The 18,809-nt window shown below is 53.3% G+C and overlaps 1 protein-coding gene across 2 annotated transcripts in view; it reads right to left on the reverse strand.

The window, feature by feature from the left end:
• Positions 1 to 6,827: 6,827 nt before the first annotated feature.
• The window catches only part of MAEA (macrophage erythroblast attacher, E3 ubiquitin ligase), a 36,199-nt gene continuing 24,217 nt past the window's right edge, over positions 6,828 to 18,809 (reverse strand). The window contains exons 4-10 of one of the 2 annotated variants that reach the window (XM_077876738.1): positions 15,822 to 15,944; positions 15,058 to 15,171; positions 12,141 to 12,217; positions 11,424 to 11,532; positions 8,653 to 8,786; positions 7,939 to 8,134; positions 6,828 to 7,577 (exon numbers count right to left, since the gene is read on the reverse strand). In XM_077876738.1, the coding sequence (XP_077732864.1) occupies positions 7,482 to 7,577; positions 7,939 to 8,134; positions 8,653 to 8,786; positions 11,424 to 11,532; positions 12,141 to 12,217; positions 15,058 to 15,171; positions 15,822 to 15,944 (849 nt within the window). In that variant the 3' untranslated portion in view covers positions 6,828 to 7,481. The remainder of the gene's footprint in view (positions 7,578 to 7,938; positions 8,135 to 8,652; positions 8,787 to 11,423; positions 11,533 to 12,140; positions 12,218 to 15,057; positions 15,172 to 15,821; positions 15,945 to 18,809) is intronic. The other variant, XM_077876748.1, reaches the window with a different exon arrangement.

Below are 18,809 nucleotides of genomic sequence, written 5' to 3' on the forward strand. Positions count from 1 at the left end.
CTCGCTCTCCACGCCGCGATCGCCCGGGAAGGTGCGATCCCCGGGCCCTGCCACCGCGACCGGCAGGCCGAGATGGCCCGGGTGAGGCCCGAGGAGCGGGAGGGGGCCCTCCAGGGCCGGCGTGCCGCCGGGGCTTCTCCTGGTGCTGGGGCGGTGGGGGGGGCGTCAGCTCCGGGGGCTGTCGCCAGGCTTCATCTTCCCTGGGACGCCCCTCGCCCCTTCCCGACCCGCCGGGGTTCCTCCGCCTGGACTCATGTCCACCTGGTCGCTCGCTCTTCCTGCAGCCCGTGCCCAGCCCGGTGCTCAGCCCCGTCCTTGGGCCCCCGGACACCTCCACCCGTGGGGTCAGGGCCAAGCCTGTCCTCTGGGGCCGGGGACCAGCGGCGCAGAGGAGAGCCCTGGGGGTGAGCCCCTCACCTCTCACGCCTGGCGCACCCGAGGGTCCCCTGGCCTCACCCAACCCCTGCTTGGAGCCTGGGCAAGGAGCGCCCTTCACCCAGCATGGCCCTCACCCCCAGGGACTGAGGCCTCTGGCGCAGGATGGGATGAAAGCACCACAGACCTAGGTGCACTGGAAGGACCCCATGGACATGAGTGCTCTCAGTCTTGTTCTTAATGGCAAAAGGTTGTCACAGCCCAAGTGTCCATCAGGAGATGGTGGATGAACCCCAAAAGCAACCAGACAAAAGGCCCAAATAGTGTGATTCCACTGACACAGAACGTTCAGAGAAGGCAGATGCGTGATCTGTGGCCACCAGTGAGGAGTGGCTGCGGAGGAGCCTGTTGGCACACTAAAGTGCTGGTGGTGGTGGTGCATAGTAAGTGGCTTGTATGGTACATGAACTGCCCTTCAGTAAAGCAGCCCTTCCTGTGCACCTGATCCCAGGCCTGTGGTGTGCACCCAGTGACCACTGGCAGCCCCCTCCATCTCCCATGCAGGGATTACCTAGTCCACTAGGCTGCTACAACACTGCAGCTTTTGTCCCAACAAGACCCTTCTCCACACCTTCTTCTCCCGCAGCTGCTGTGCTACTGGTGCTCTTTTGCAGCAGGACTCCTAGAGTGAGCTGTGCATTTGCCCTGCACCTCCTCTTCCTGTGACACCTGCGTCCACCCAGGGGTCCCAGTCTGTCTCCCATCTACCGCCCTCGTCTCAGTGGATGGGACGTCTGTCCTTCCACTTATGCCAATGACCTGGGGGCCCTCTCAGCTGCCTGTCTCCCAGCTTCTGCCCTCACACCCCTAAAGTCCATTCACCTCACAGCAGCCAGGATGGAACCATGCTGCCCACAAGCCCGCCTCTCCAGCACCATGGCTTGGCTCCTGCAGCCCGGCTTCTGCAGGGAAGGCGGCTCCCAGCCCACCCTTGCTACAGGCCCCTCCCTCCCTCTCCTTAGGCTCCTCCACTGCACCTGCAATGCTCAAAGTGCTCAGGCTTCCTGTCACACAAGGTCCGTAAGCGTTATTATTTTTCTCTTTGCCCCAGAACATATGCTCCATGAGAACAAGGATCTTTATTTTGTTTCGTGATGTCAGGCACCATTCAATATTGAATGGTGAATAAATAGAGTTAGCCCAGATGAACGTGTTCGGACCTAGAGGATATTGTAGACGAACCAGATGGGACTTTCAGAGACGAGGAAACCCAGCAGGACGAAGCACTTCACGTGCCCATCCAAGGCACGTCATGACCCATGTGTGGAAAGGCAGTGACAAAAAGCAGTGGAAGCAGAAGGGCTTCATGTAAACAGTTAAAGAGATAAGGGAGAAGCAGTTTTCTTGGTCACAACATCACAAGCTCAAAGCCAATGGCATGAAATCTTTAACATAATAAAAGGGAGAAAAACCTGTCAACCTGGATTATATATGCAGTGAAATATCGTTCCCAACCTGAGTTAGGTTGAAATAGAACACTTTCAGACAAAGGAAAGCTGAGTGCATTCATTGCTGACACATGTCTGCAATGGAAGCATTGTTATAGTAAGTTCTTCAGAGGAGGCAGAAGCTAGCAGGTGCAAACTTAGATCTATAAAAGCAGTGAAGAGTGCTGTAATGGGCAAATGTGGGTGAGTATAAGATCTATTTTGTTCCAGATTTCTTTTATAAATCATTGACTACTCACTGAAAGCATAACAACGTATTGAATATGGAACGTCTGTAGAGGAAAATACATGGCAACGGCAGGGTGCAGGGTCAGAGAGGCAGTGAATGTCCCAGATTCCTATGTTTACATGAAGTGGTATAATATTTAAGGGCACTTGTGGCAAGTCAAAGAGGTACATTGAACTAGGGCAACTACAGAGGTAGAGCTAAAAAATCAACAGAGATAAAAAAACAATTCTTAGTCTATAGGCAGCAGATAAAGACAAAAGATAACAGAACAGACTGGATGAACAGAAAACAAATAGGAAGACCACAGATTTAAATCCAGTAATAATAATCATTACAGTACAGGTCAGTGGTTTAGGGGCACCTGGGTGGCTCAGTTGGTGAAGCATCTGCCTTGGGCTCAGCATGATCTCAGAGTAGGGATTGAGTACTGCGCCTGCTTGCAGTGCTCTCTCAAATAAATAAAATCTTGAAAAAAATGTTAATGGTTTAGACACCTCAATTGAAAGGCAGTCATTGTCCAATTGGATTAAAAAGACCCAAGTGTATGCTGTCTACAATAGAAACATACTTCAGGTTTAAGACTTGGGTTGGAAGCAAAAGGATCAAGAAAGAGGTAACATATGAACACTAAGCAGATGAGGGTCAGAGTGGCTGGGCCCACGTCAGAGATGTTACCAAGGAGTGTGCTTGTGCCTCAGAACAGAGATTTTCAAGTGCATGAAGCAAAAGCTCATAGGCGTAAAGGGGACATAGACAAAGTCACCTGTAAACTTCAAGAACTAAAAAGGAGGAGATCAGTCGGTAGAAGAGACTAGCTGCCCATCATGAACTGGACCTGGCTTGCACCTGCAGGCCGTGCCCTGACAGCAGGCAGATGTGCTTTTGAAGTGCACATGGAACACTCACCAAGGCAGACCTAAAACAAGTCTGTAACTTAAAATGATTGAAACCAAATGGAGTAGATTTTCCAACAGAATTAAATTAGAATTTAATAACAGAAAAATATCTGGAAAGTCTCCAAGTATAGCTAATAGGCTTCTGTGGGTCAAAGGAAAAAAAAATCACAATGGAAATTATAAAATATTTCGAACAGCATGAAAATGAAAACAACATTAAAATGTATGGAATGTTTATATTAGAAAGGAAAAGCCCCAAAGCAATAATCTAATCTTCCCTTTAAGAAGCTAGAAAAAGAACAATTAAACCCAAAAATGAGCAGGAGGAAGAAAACAATAAAGTACAGAAATCAATTACACAGAAGACAGGCAAACAATAGGGAAAAATCAATCAAGGACCAAAAGTTGGTTCTTTGAAATGATCCATGAAATTGATAAGCCTCTAGGTAGGTATCAAGGGAAAAGAAGAAACAAACCACCAATATCAGGAATGAGAGGGAACATCACTACAGATCCTACAGACATTAAAAAACTAATAGAGTACATTGTGGACAACCTGCCCAACAAAGTGCCAGCAAGTCCAATCCAGCATGCTATACACAAGACCAACACCATGCGCTCAGGAGGCCTGTTCAACCGCTCAAGAATAATCATGCAATTGTCAGTGTCACCCTTATCAGAACAAAGAGGAGCCTTATGGTAATTTCATTAGATGAAAAAATTAGCATTTGACAAAATTCAACGTGCCCTCATGATGGTAACTCAGGAACGAGGAGTGAACTCCCTCAACCTGATAACTGCACCTAAGATAACCTATAGCAGACAGGGTCCTTCATGGTGAGAGAGGATACTTCCTCCCCAAGGTTGGAACCAGACCAGGGCTCCATTCATACTGTGCTGGAGGCTTTACCCCCACAATAAGGGGAGAAAATGGAACGAGAGGCATGGAGATTAGAGAGGGACAGGCAAATGGTCTTTATTTGCAGATGTTACAACCGTGTACACAGAAAATGCTTTATAACACAGCAAAAAGCTACCAGAACAAATGAGCTCAGAAAGGTCACATAATACAAGATCAATATAGAGGATCAATCACATGTCTATGTCACCACACTGAACAAAGCAGGGAAACGATGAGATGACTTAGGATAAACAAAATGCACCCAGAACCCTGATGCAGGTGAGGTCTGGATATAGAGGACACCGTATTCACTGGCTGGTGGCCTCAATGTAGCTGCAATTTTTAAGTCCCTGTGGCGGACTTAACTGTCGCCCTCACCCAAACTCACGTGGAAGCCCTGACCCCCCATGTGGACTCTATTTGGAGGTGACCAAGGTCACATGAAGTCATGAGATGGGTCCTCATCCAACACGACTGGCATCCTCATAGTAGGCAGGGTCAAGGCCATGGGAGTGCACAGCAAGAAGGCAAGAAGGCGAGAAGGCTGTCCACGAGCCAGAAAGAGGCGGGCAACCGGATCCGACGTTGGGCTTCCAGAACTGGGAGAAAAGGCTTTTCTTTTGTTCAAGCACCCAGTGTGTGGGGTTGTTATGGCAACCTGAAAAGACGATCCCCAGGTTGATCTAGATTCAATGCAATTCCAATTAAAATCTCAGCAGACTTTTTTGGGGGTACTTTTACAAGCTGATTCCAAAACTTATGTGGAAATGCAAGCAGTCAAAACAATTTTGAAAAAGTAGAAAATATGTAGAACAAAAGGGATTCATTTGTACTGTACTTTACAGCTGCAGTGACCAAGATACTAGGGTGCTGGCTGAGGACAATCCTAGGGCTGTTATGCAGAGGAGAGCTTCCAGAATGGACCCAGAGGAATACAGCCAGGGGAGTAGCATTATTTGACAGAGACAAAAAAACCTTCAACAAATGATTTGGAACAACAGGATGAACACGTGGGAGGAAGTGGTCCTCAGCCTCTTCCTCACACCGCACACAGAAATTCAGTGCAGTGGGTTACAAACCTAAACAAAAGCTAAAACCAAATCTTCTAGAAGACAGAGTATCACTGGGACCTTGGAATGGGTAAATATTTCTCAGAACACAAAAAGTCATGAACCGTTAAGAGTGAATTTTACTAAAATTAAAACCTTTGCTGGTCAAGTAACAGGCAATAAAGTGCAAATACACGTATCAAAGGATCTATGTCCCAAATATGTACTGCATTCCTACAAATAAAAGTCATCCAAACAAAAAATGGGCAGAAGACTTGAAGAGACACATGACTAACCAATCAGCACATGGGAAGGGGCTCAGCGTCCTTAGCCATCAAGGAAATGCCAGGTAAGCCCATGGGGAGGTGCCAGGGCATACCCACCTGAGCAGCCAGCATGAAGAATGATTCCACCAAATGCTGGCAAGATGTGAACTGACTGGAGCAGTCACACACTGCTGACGAGCATGTACACCGTCCCCAGCATTGTGGGAGAAACCTTGGCAATTGAAAGTTAAATAAATGTGCAGCAGCCATGTGACTCAGTTACTCCAGACTCAGTTACTTCCACACATTTACTGCAGAGAATGGAAAATAATGTCCACAAACAACTATTCCAGCAACATTCATAGCAGCTTGATTTGTAGTAACTAGAAACTGGACACAAACCAAACGTCCACAGAGAGAATGGACACACTGTGGTGCATGTCAAGTGGATTACTCCTCAGAGACACAGGAGGACCACTGACACACGTGGCCATGTGGATGCCCCTCAGGCATCTGCTGAACCAAGTTAGGCACTGGGAAGCACATGGTCTGTTTCAATACACAGGAAGCCAAAACTAATCTGTGCAGATCAAAGTCCCAGTGACGATCATAGGTACAGCCTCCTGGGGCCTGGGGGTGCTATATACCTGGGCGTGGTGCCTACACCTGGTACACGTTTACCGAAGCTCATCACACCGTTTCGTGAGAGCCGGTGTTACAATAGGTGCAATTGCTACGTCAGTGAAAACACACAGGGAGCTAAAACAGCCAAAAAGATGTCTCGAATCTAAGGCACCCAGGGCCAAGTGCCGAGGAGGCACAGCAGGTGGAGATACGGCTGAGGCGAGTAGGCATGGGCATACAGGTGCCTGGCCACACAACCGTCTACTTAAAATACCCAGCAGCTCCGCTCAGAACATGTGAGCCTGTGCGTGGCGGCTTCATCTGCGAACAGCCCAGACATCCATCCCCAGTGTGGCTGTAACCAATCACTAAGTTCCGGTCACCCTGTGGCTGCCCCAGAGGTGAGCGGCTTTCACCATGACGTGGCCACCACAGTGGACCAGGAGGGACCTGAGGGCAGGAGTGTTGTGGGCTACACGCATGTGCACACAGGCAGGGTATCCTCATGGCTTTGTGAAGCAGGAAAAGGGGAAGTGGCACAGGTGGTGGTCAGAGTGAGGCCAGGGGGGCAGGGGCGCACAGTGGAGGGCATGGTGGGAAGAAGCCCCTGCCTCCCTGCACCTAACCTGTGCTCTGAGCAGGGGCTCTGTGTGGAAGAGGCTGCTACCCTCAGCCACTTGCACATGTACCAGGCACTCAGTAGCATCACGAGGCCAATATGCACTGGCGAGTCAGGGGAGAGCCCACTCAGCAGGCCCAGCCACCCTCGCATCCCCTGAAGCAGAGTACTGCTGGAGCAGGGCTCTGGGATGAGGCACACATGGGTGCAACTGTTATCACAGCAGAGCTGCAGGGGCTGCTCCGGGGAGCCCTAGGACCCACCCTGCCAGGGGCTCCTGGGGCAGGACTAAAGGGGTCTGGGGTGAGCAGACACAGAGAGGGTGTTAGAATGCACAGCAGCTTCCACCTCACACAGACATAAGAAATAGAAAACCCTTTTATTAACAGGTTTTACATTTACAGTTTATTAGCTAATCAACATCAACATGCAAAAATAAGCGCTAAATACAAACCTCTACGGTATGGTTTTGTGTAAACTACAATGGTTCATTGGATTTGAAAAGTCATCGGTGGTTACTTGGACTGAACTACTAGTTTCTGTAACGAACAGCATTCGCTCTACAGTTACGGAGCCGTCGGCAAGGCCTCTGCAGAACTCGGTCCAGTGGATTTCCACGTGAATACATTCTCAAGCAGGAAATAAGGCGGCACGAATGACGTGACATTGAACCTAGCACACCCTAAGCCCGCCTGGCGGCGGCACAGGTGCAGCCCCATGGGCCCAGCTGAGGACGGCCACCAGGGCGGGCGGAGGCGGGGTCGGGGGCGCGGGAAATCACCAACTCCTGTTTCCCAAGCGGCCGAAGCTCCCTCGGCGGCGGGAAGGTCTCTCTGAAAGGGGAAGGCGTCCAGTAGCTCACGCGCTTCGGAGTCCTAGCAGCGGCATGGCTGTCCCCTAGCACGGGCGTACGGACCCGACCCTCCCTTCCTTGGAGTACCCATCGTCGCTCACTGATCTTTGGTCGCAAGAAACAGAAACGCAGGCAGGCAGGGGCACGCGGGGCGGCCCAGCCTACATGATGTACACCTTCTCGGCTTGGGAGAAGTGGAACACTTCTTTGGTCCTCGGGCAAACGACTTTGTCATCTTGGCGGATGGACAGCAGAGACTGAACACAATGTGGGGGGAGGGGGCATGAGGGCACGCAGCCACCCACCCACCGCTGTGGGGGGTGGGGGGCTCGGCTTCCCTCGTGCACACCACCTCCTGGTCCCCACCACCTCCACTCTCCAGGGGCAGCACAGGTCTGAGTCCTCCGTACCCGGGGCCAAGACCTGCCCCTCAGGCCCAAACCTGGAGCCCACACCCCATGCCCAGCAACCGTGCCCCACACCCCACACCCCGCAGATACCTGGTGCACACTTAGGACTGCCAGGCATCCCCTCATGCCTCCCCCCACATTCCCAGACCACACCTCTTGCCCCTGTCCCACCCTGGCCTTCCCCCATGTGGCCCCTGTGGCTCCTCACATTGTAGCCGTAGACGTAGCCGTTGGGCAGCATCATGGGCGGGTTGTTCTCATTCATCACGTCACCCGAGATCTTGCAGACCAGGCGGGAGTTGGCACAGTGGGCCATGGGCAGGGGCTGTGCCAGCTTGTTCAGGGAACGGCTGCAGACGGGGCAGTCGGGGCTCTTGGAGCTGCCGTCCTCCTTGTAGCACTGTCTGCATTCAGGTCAAGGAAGGGTTGTGCGGTGGTGGAAGGCACCCCTGCTGCCCTGTGCCCCTCAGGGCGGGTCCCATCATGCAGATGGCCACTAAAGCAGACAGCCCAGGGTCCGCAGGGGCCCAGGTGTCACACTCAGGGGGGACCCTTGGGAGCTGTGGTCAGAACCCCACAGCTCTGATGGCAGGGGAGCTGCTGTGGTGCCACCACATGCATCTGGAAATAAGAGGAGACACTCGGCCGGAGGCAGCTGGGGCACAGACCAACAGAAGTTGGAGCAAATTCTCAGGAATCACCCTGGGAAACTGTTCCCAATGGCGCCCAGTCCCAGCTGCCAGAAAGGAAGCCAACATTGGCCTTGTGGTCATCATGCAATGTGCCCAGCAGTGTGTGGGGAGTGAAGCCTCAGTGTGCAGGGTGCAAAGGTCTCTACAGCCCTGTGAACCACCCCGGCTACCCCAGATGGGGCCTCAGGTCGGAAAGGGCACATGGGAGCCCCTGGCCGCCAGAAGGATACGGTGTCTTTATCGCCGAGAGGCCAGCCTGCAGTGTGAGGGTGAACACAGAGTTGTTCCCCAGCTGGTGCAGCCGGTAGTTGTCATATCGGAACTGTTGGATGAGCATCCGCCACCGGGCCGGGTCCAGCAGGTCCTGGAAGAGACAGGGCAGAAGCATGTTGGGGACACTGAGGGGGACGGTTCACGGAAGCACACTGCCGTCCCCACCAAAAGCAAACAACAAACTGTTTCCATGCAGGTGAAAGGCAACAGAAACCACAGCCCCCCGAACTGACAGGCGCCCACTGGAGAACAATGCAAGGTGCCCACAGCCTGGACTCCCAAGTCTGCTTAACGGACCGCTGATGTATCCTGCACAGACACAGACGCTAAAGGGCGGGGGTCCGGTGGCCTCCTGGCAAGAGGGGGACTCAGTGGGCAGAAGGATGGCTCAGCATGGGTCAAAGCACCGAGGCTTTGGGGGAACAGTCTCACTCCAGAAAGTAACTTGCTGGGCCAGAACCACCCCTGCCTGGAGGCTGGAGAACCTCGGGACAGGACTTGAGCCTGGTCATTGTGTGTCCCAAAGCTTCCCAGATGCAAAGTCAACACAGGCTGGAGGGGAGGAGGTGCGGGGTCAGGGGAGCACCACAGGGCTTAGGGCAGACATCACGCTTAACTCCAACATTACAAAAACAGGTCTTTAGTGTTATTTTTGTCAAAGCAAAGCCACAAAGGACTCAGCGCACATTCCAGGGCTCCACACACCCCATCCCCCTGCGACCCTTGGCCTTGGGACTCCGGTGCGGCCACCTCTCCCTGACCAGAGCACTTCGTCCTGCTTGTCATGTGACCCAGGCAGACACACCTGTGACTTCCTGCCACAAGGGGCTGAGGGCAAGGGCTCTGTCCCCTCAGCATGGCATGGCACTGCATCGGCACATTCCTGCAGCGTCCCGGGCTCCCTTCCTGGGCCCTCCCCTGTGTGTGCACCCTGGCTGTCCATGTCCATAGTGAAGAGGCTGTGTGGCTGTAGGCGGTGCCTACGCCAACAGCCTTGATGGCTGCCATGGCTTCTCTTCCACGCTGCCACAGTGCCTCCCAGGGGGTCAGCTGTCCAGTCCTTAGGCAGTGGAGAGCAGCATGCCATCATGAGGCATATCTGGTGAGGACTGGCCCATGCTCTACAGATGCACCCTGAGTGGGCATCTCACTCTCTAGGGCAGGCCCTTTTCTGCACTTCTCACAAACCTTCTCCAGAGCACAGAGGAGAAACTGTAGACGCTGTCAGTTAAACCAAGTTCACGTTCATTCCTGCAGAATCTCCATGACCCGAGGATTTATTACAGGACATCCCTGATACCAAAGAACTATGTGAGTCCCATTGGGGTAGAGAAGCTTCCAGATGCCTCGCAGAAGGCCTGTGGCCAAGTGTTCCAGCCATCGGGAGCTCAGCTGGGCCACCTGGCAGGTGCTGATGCCCACAAAACCACAGGGGGCAGGTGGGCCTTGGGCAGAGCCCACCATCAAGGCTCAGGGAACAAGCCCAGTTCAGCCCACAGAGAAGGCGGTTTCCTTCACTCCTCCTCCAGGACAGCCACATCATGGGTGAGCATCTCCCACTATGGATGGGGTCAGGTGTGGACCTACAGGCACATGGGGTCACAAGGGTGGGGTCTTCGGGAACTAGTTTCCTTGTAAAAACAGAGGAGGAAGAGGGCTTCTTCTAACCCTGCCAAGGCCCTGATCTCGGGCTTCCTGACTCCAAACAGTGGAAAGCAGCCTCTGAGTCTGGGATTGTCATAGCACCCCAGACACAGGAAAACAGAAAACCAAGGGTGGACCTGTAGGTGTGGCCACAGCCGGGAGAGCGTGGGGGTGTGGCTAAACAGAGCCCATGCAGCGGGAGGAGCCCCAGCCTGCAGAGCAGGGTGGCATCGTGCAGGAGTCATGGGGAAGGCAGCATTAATGCACAAGCACACCAGAAACAGGACTGACACTGTCCCTAGGCCAAGTAATAAAGGCATGCCTGGCTTCTCTGGACACATTTACAGTAAAACATGGGAACAGAAAAATGACGTAGGGATGGAGCTGCTCATCTAAACAAAGCAGGACTTGACGATTTGGAAACTTCCCGTCTGTGTTGCAAACCACGAGAAAGCCGCCCCAGAAAGAACACCATGGGTGTGGCCGAGTGAGGCTTTCTAAGGACAACAGTGTGGACATGACCAAAGGCTGATGGCCAAGGACCCCCAAGCGGGAGGAGCCAGAAGGAATGAGGGAAGGCTATCCCAATTCCTAGGTTCTCCAGGAACTGGAGCTCTTCAGCTCAGAACACAGGACATCTTTCAAGACAAGGGAAGGACCCCAAAGGCAGATGAGAGATTGTGAGGGCTGCCCTAGGTTTCCAAAGGTTTCCAGCCGTCACCTGGTTTCAAGAAGCCAGAGGCCCTGCCCGGCAAAGCCGAGTGGGCTGGCCAGTGATGCTGCATGATGACGCCCCGCCCAGATCCTTGCACGGACCCACAAGGCCAAGGGGAGCAGGGGAGAACAAGCCCTGGAAGAGATGGCAGAGGTCAGGAAGGACACTGGCAGTGGGAGAGAAAGGTGAGGGCAACAGGTGAGGCACTCAAGGCTGCAGCCTCTTGTGCATTGTTCTGATCCAAACTTCTTACTGGCAAAGCAGAAATGCCAGGGCCAAAGCCCAGTACAGTGTGTGTCACACCCCAAGCAGGAGCACAACCACAGACCAGGTCCTCCCCAGCCCCGAGGGCCCACAGGCATAGGTTACCTTGTACGGGGAGATGTGCGTGTCTGGTGGGAAGGCCAGCATGCCCATGACCTGGCGGACCTCGTCCAGCTGGCTCCCCTCAGCCTGACTGAAGTGCTTTCTTGCATGTCTAGAAAACATTTTGGGTCGTTTGAGTTTGCTTTTTTACCTTTAAGAATTTGTGCTCAGCATATGCCAAAGCCTCAGTGCCAAATGAGCCCCACCTCTGTGACCTGGGCCAGGGTCTGTCAGGACCTCAGCTCAGCAGGACCCCCTTCCTCAAAGGAACAGAGACGGGGACTTGGCTCAAGGCACCCAGCACAGAATCTCATTCAGAAAACACCCAGAGGCATTGACCCAACTGAAAAGGGCACCTGTCCAAGCCTTTACAAGTGACCCTGGTGTACATCAACCCACACCCCATGGCACGAATTATCAAAACGCCCCCCCTTCCCCGCACAGCCCCAGAGAACCCAGAGACAGTCCAGCTCTCCCAGTTCTGCAATGACTCCCCATCCAATTTCCAGAGACAGAGCCAACCCCCTGAGTGTACTGGATAGAATGGAGCCTGGGTGCCAGGCGTCAGCACCCTGCTCCTCACAGGCAGGGCCCAGCCAATTTAGGGCAGACCTGCTGGACACTCCATGCTTCATCCCCCAGAGCCTATGAGGCCTGTCCCATCAAAGTCAAGAAGGCAGTCTGCTCCCTGGTAAGAACCGTGAGCCCCTCTCTACGTACCTCACGGCGTCTAGTCTCTTGTTCTGCCGGATGAGTTCAATGAACTCCTGAATCCTTAGGCTGAACTCCAGGCAGCTCTGGGGGTAAAGACAAGACAAGGCTTGGGGAGAGTCACCAGAGCCATGCCCACAGGCTGACCCCACCAGACCAGCTGGACACTGCACACCCCGCCAAGGAAGCTTAGAGCCACCAGGGAGATGGGTCTGATAATAAAACTGTCATCTCAGCCCACAGTCAACTTTCCTGGCTGTGATGCACGCGGGCTCAGCCTTCCAAGCACAGCAGAAGCAGTGCTGCACCCGGGGGCCGATGGCCCTGAGTGAAACCCATGGGCTAGGCTTGGGAATGGCGGGACAGGCAGGCACGGGCATGGGTGGGCAGCCAGGCTTCACCCGAGGGTAAGCAGCAGCCACGCATCACCATGAGGATGCTGCAGGCTGTCAGCAGTTCAGGGGGGCGTGGGACACGACTTCCCAGGTGAAGCAAGTGACCCCATGAAGACAAGTCTCCTTCCCTTCATGAGGACAAAGCAGCTCTCTGGATTGTTTCACTGTCATGAAGTCGTAAAAGCACGTGGGCACGCACTCAGACCCTTCCTTTAACTGTATTTGGCAACTTCAGCCAGAAGGACCTTGCCTCCGTTGGCCTCAGAATTCCATGAGGCATCCCACCTCCACCTGCTCTGGGAGATGGAGGCTAGCCCCGACCTGGGGCCTGACACCCAGTGGGAGGAGGCGGGAAGGTGGTTCCTCACAGAGTGTGAGCAGGAGCAACAGGAGTGGAGCAGGTGAGGGAACCCAGGTCCCTGAGCCGGGACTGGGTGAGGACTCTTGGGGTGAGGGTGAGGTGGGGACCGTCCGTAGTGGGACACCTGGGGGGAATATTCGGGGCAGAGGAAGAGCCTGACAGTTCAAAGACCCTGGCAAGAGTGGGTAGGACAGGAGGCACACAGAGCTGGAGAGTTGGTCACAGCAGAAAGTGGAAGCCCCAGGATCTGAGGAGGGCGCTGGAGTATGACAAGTCTGGGATAGCAGCTGCTAGGAGATGGTGCCAGGCGGGGAGGTGCTGCTATGCCAGGTAGCCCCGTGTCTGATAGGCATCCGTCCAACAACTTCACACGGGGTTCTGAGGAGACGCTAACAGAGTGCCACCAGTGGGGTCATTTGTATGGATGCTAACTCTGCTATCCTAGCAACATCTAATCTGAGTTCAAACTCCTGTGGCTGGGGATGGGAAGGCAGGCAAAGTGAACTCTTGTAACTTAAGACAAAAAATTGGATCTTACAAAGATGGTAATTTAAACCATAATGTCTCCAACATGGTTTCAGAAAACACTCAGTGTTTCCAATCAGAAACAGAATATGTAGAATTAATAGAACAAGAGAAAAATCTCTGCGTTTTCCACTCATTTGCCATCCTGCCTTCCACAGTATCTGAGTCACAAGATGACGTGGACAGATATTCTACACGGCAAGTCCATCGGTCAGACCCCAAACATCTAACTCTTACACTCGTGTGCCAATAGTGGAATTTCCTACCCGAGCCTCCGTGCGTGCACACTGGCATTCCCATGAAGCACTGCAGCCAGACTGCGGGACCGTGCCCTCTACCAAGCCCCTGCCCTGTTCCATGGACATGAGGGTGGCACGCTGGCTGATGTGACCTACCTTGGAGCCTACCAGGCTGTCAGAGGTGAAGGTGCAGAGAGCCCCCCAGCTGGTGCCCAAAACGTCCACACCACAGGTCCTCAGAGCAAGGCATGTTTTCCTGGCCTGGCCCCTCCTCCCCTGCCCTTTGCACCAAAGCAGCAGTCTGTCCTGACACCCAAGTGGATGGAGGAGATGCCATGTGCTGAGTGGCAGGCATGCCACAGACCAGCAGACAGAAAGGAGGCCCCAGCCCCAGTGATGAGTTCCCTTTCAAGGCCAGACCAAGAGGCCACGAGGCAGAGACCAGTGGGGAGATGCCCTGCCTCCCCAGGGCAGCTGATGATTGCCGCTTCTGCACTCAGGGGACACCAGGAGGGAGCCGCCAGGTGGACATTCTAGATGGACAAGGTCATAGTAAACGACATGCTACAGCTTTACACAACTGACATGTTTAAATATGTTCTAATATCTTAACAGCTCTGTTCTAGCAGGTCACCTTCCAAACAGTTCACTAACAAGCAAGTACGTATGTACTAAACTTAGGTACTTAGACTCAAACATAAAATACCATGACTCCAGGTGATCATGCCAAGCACTGAGGGCTGAATACATTCTTCATGTGCTACCTGCAAAAGGCCTGGCGCTTGCACATTTGTGACCCATCCAGCTTTCCTGACACGCAGCACATACACTGTTGCTTCAACTGTCCATAAGCTCTGGAGATGGGACTTGACGCAACAGATATTCACTCAGCACACCTGTGGTCTTAGAAATATTTTCTAACCACAGGACACATGGGTCTCAAAGTTTCTTTTCTTGCCTAGAATCTCATGACTGCTGTGAATGATCCATTGTCGTCAAGCTCCTGTCCCCGCCCCCCCCAGCCTGCATGTGTGAGCTCCCATGTGTACACACACATATGCACGCTGTATGGCCACTCTGGTGCCCTACCCTGCTCAGCTGATATTTTGTAACAAGCACGTTTTTGTGTCATTAGCTTGTCTCTCCAGTTAAATGGCCAGGTAACAGGAATCTGCTATCCATGGATTCGGCCGCCTGCCCACCCCACTCCCACAGCAGCTGCGAGGCCCCGCCTGGACCCGGCCTGTGTGGCTGTGCCCTTGCCAAGCAGCAGTGTTGTCTGGAGGTACCAGGGCTTGCAGAAACTACCTGTCGGGATGGAAAGCCTACTTTCCTTGTGACGGGGTTCCCACTGTGCGGCACAGCTATGGGGGCTGCAGCAGGAGAGCAGGGTGAGTGTTACATACCAATTCTGGCTTTCCTTTTATGGTTTCCATACCAAGATCCTCACTCTCTTTAGGGGAGCCACTGGCCACTCTACTTTTCCGTCCCGTCTTCACGTCGTGCTCGCTTTGGCGGCCCTGAGTGGCAGAGAGCGTCACCCTTGGCTGGTGACTATGTGCACATGACAAGCTCAACCGGGGAGAGGTTAAAGGTGCTCGGTTTAGAAAACAGAAAACAAACAGTTTTTCTAACGGAGGCAGGGGAAGGTTAATTGAAGTTAAACATTTCTGCAAGCCCCATGGTGACAACACCTATCAGTAAGCATGTTTAGATTCTATAATTTATGATTAAGTGTCAATCCGTGAAGCTGCTTGTGGGTCTCAAGAACAGCTGTATTGGAGAGTATCCCAGCCTAGAACTCTGCCCGATGGACAAGGCTTCTGGAGGGGGCCTTCCTCTATCAGTGACCAAGGGACTAGGGGCAGGACAGACCCAGCAGCAGCTAACAAGCTGAGCACACGCAGGCAGTCGGCACCTCGCTCCTTCAGAACCTCATGCTCAGAACACATGGCCAAACCATAATGCAGAAGGGGGGTGCACTTTTCAGGGATTTTACCTAAAACCCAAACACTGCAACCAAAACAAAAATCCTGAACCCACACCAAACCCAACAACCCCACCCTCTGACCCCGAAGCACAGAACTCCAAACTCACAGGTACAGGCGCGTGGGTTCCGGGCAGGTGCCGGCCCCGCCCCTGCCCCGCCCCGCCCTGCGAGCCTGCACACCTTCATCTTGCGCAGACGGGACTTGTTGTCGTGGCACCAGGCCAGGCAGGTGGCAGTCTCGCGCCTCTCCAGGGACTCCTCCACTTCTTTGGCCGTCAGGAACATCTCGATGTTCACCAAGTCCTTAGGGGAAGGAAGCAGTGTGCGCTCAGAGCACTGGACGCCCGGACCCTCCCGGGCTCCCCTCTCCCTGCACCCCTGGATGCCCCCCTCCAGCATACCCCACCTGGGCAGTTCCTCCAGCTGCTCCTCCAGGTTGAGGGGCCCTGGGACAAGGGGCAGGCCCACAGCGGGCGGATGTCTGCACACTGGCCAGGGCCTGCACTGCACTAAGTAGGATACAGTATCCCCAGCACAGGTGGAAGACTATCCCAAACCAAAGCCCCAACCCAGACCCTTAGGGGCCCCAAGCAGAGGCCTGAATCCATTTTACCCTTCACGATAAACCTGGGAACCCCAGCAACCCATACCCTCACTGTTTTGTTCCCTCCAAAGATGTACGTGAATGAGATTTGTGAGAAGGAGCAGCAAGGGTGGATGGGTAGGGCTGTCTCTGCCTCCCTGTTTACTCTCTCCCTTTCTCTGCTGCCTATGGAGTCACATTTGCTGAGCTCTGGAGGATCCAAGCAGAGCAGGGACCCAGGGTCACAACATCCACAGGGTGCTCAGGGCCTTAAATCCCCAACAAAAGGTCAGAGCACAACCTCCTTGCCACGGAGGCGGGGAAGAGAGGACCATGCTTGTATGCCGCCAGAGGAGGGGGAGCAATTTGAAGAAAACAAATTTCAAAGGATAAATTTCTCTCCCATCTGGAATGACTACAGCAAACATGGTTACTAAAGCTCAGTTTCTCAGAGAAAGGAGGGGTAACATCCAACACAAAAAATTCCCTTGAATTCTCTTCAGGTATGTTCCAGTGACTCTCAGGCCTCACGCCGAGCACCTCAGCACGGGGAAGCACAGCACATGGCAGCTTTCTTGCCACAATGCCTCCACCAAAGGTCTGCCTGGGGCCAACTGAGTTAGGGGCCGGCTCACTACAGGGCTTGCATGTCTATGCAGCCACAGCCGTGTCCTGCTTCTCCCAGAAGCAGTGTCTGGAGAAGGAACACAGTCCTTCTGGTGAGTACAGCATAAGACACGAAGTTTCAAGTATAAAAGTAACCATGGTGAAAGCCAGAAACTTTTGTTTACATGGCAAGAAGTACATTATGGCTAACAATGCCACAGTTAAAACTAGACATTCATAGTGAACAAGAAAAAAATACTAATCAGAGTGCCATTATGTGGCAACCAAAGGCCAGCAGAGTTACTGCTCGGTGTCTTGCCATGGATAAGTAATAGCTGGTTAAGGGCAGGAGAGCCCCTGAACAGAAGGCAAGGGCTGTGAGGTGTCCGGTCGGCACACTGTACCACAGCTCAACAATGGGCAGTCTGGGGTGGGTCACACAAGGGCTCCCAGACAGATCCCCAACCTCACATGGCCAGAGACCCCACGAGGCTCTGCTGGCCCCACATCCTGACTGCCAGCCTGTTGGGGCAGCCAGGTCAGACAGGGGCAGGACTGACCCTGCATTCCTTGGCCCTTCCCACCCCCATACTTTACCCTTCTGACACGGGACCTGACAGGGAGTGCTGGGCACCGCAGCCAGCACCCTGGCCCTACATCATTTCAGAGGTCAGCTGCTCTTGTGAACCATCTCTCTGGCATTTTCACTTTTCTAGAACCTTCCCACAGGAAAATGCTAGGTCTCCTATATGAGGGTCATCTTTCTCTCCTTATTTCCCATCTCTAGTTTTCAGTTTTGCTCTTCTGCCTGTGCCTCAGGGTCCTTGGTCTGTAAGGCCTCAGGGTCTGGCCTCTGACATCTTTCTCCTGCTGATGTTTCTCGGATATTCATAGACCTTGGGGTGTTAAACCAGATGACCGGAGGTGGGACAACATGGCTCACACACACCACAGCTGGAAATGATGCCAGACTACCAGGTGTCCGCCCCACGTGAGATTCCAGCACTGTGATTTCTAATTCAGAAGGGCCAGAGATGCCAGCAAGGATATGCTTGTCCACCAAGACCAAGGCTCCGAGTGGTGAGGCACACAACCCCCATCTGGGCTGACCCCATGGACTCTCTCTTCATGGCATCTTTTGACAAACAGAAGTTTTAAATGTTAATGAACCTGATATATCAGCCTCTTCATTGGTGACAGCACCCCATCCTGTCAGAAGCCCTCACCCCACCCCCAAGGGCGTGAGGTTCCTCTTCTGCTTGCTTCTAGAAGCAACCTTAATTTCTATACATACTTGTGAAGCTGGAGGTTCCACATGGAAATCTCACAGTGCCCCCTTTACAAGATATCTGAGGTGTGACCACCCCCATTACCTTGAATCACACAGGACAACCTCCTGAGTTACCTATGCCCCCCATACTCTGTTCTTCACAGAGCAACCAGAGTGAGCCTATTGAACTCAACCTCTCCCCTCCCTACCCCGTACCCATCTCAGTCAAGGGGAAGCCCCACTCTATGAGTTCTGCAGGTGCTCAGACCCCCATCTTAGTATAGGGCAGCTCCCGGGTCTGTCCTGGGAGCTTCCTCTCATCTCTGCAAACCCACCCCAACCAACTTTCTGAAAATCACTAGCCCTCCTGCCCCTCTACCCTATGCACCCCTGTAAACAATCCTGTTTGACCTCATGCCTCTCTCCCCCTCAAAGCACACATTCCTCCAAGCTAGGAACATTTGGCCACAGCCTCACAGTAGCAGGGAAAAAAGGGATGGGGTATCTGTGAGCACCCAAATGACTACTGCAGATGAACAGGCTGTGCCAAGCATACACAAGGTCAAGAGAGCTGGTCAATCAGGTACAAGCTGGTCGTGCTAGATAGGGAAGGAAGACAGGGTGAGGGATCTCTGGGTACAGGGTGGAGACCAGGGTTGGGGAGGCAGACACTACCCAACAGCAGAGAGGCAGCTCCCAGCTAAACCAG

The sequence above is a fragment of the Canis aureus genome, chromosome 2 (assembly GCF_053574225.1).
Source record: "Canis aureus isolate CA01 chromosome 2, VMU_Caureus_v.1.0, whole genome shotgun sequence".
NCBI lineage: Eukaryota > Metazoa > Chordata > Mammalia > Carnivora > Canidae > Canis > Canis aureus.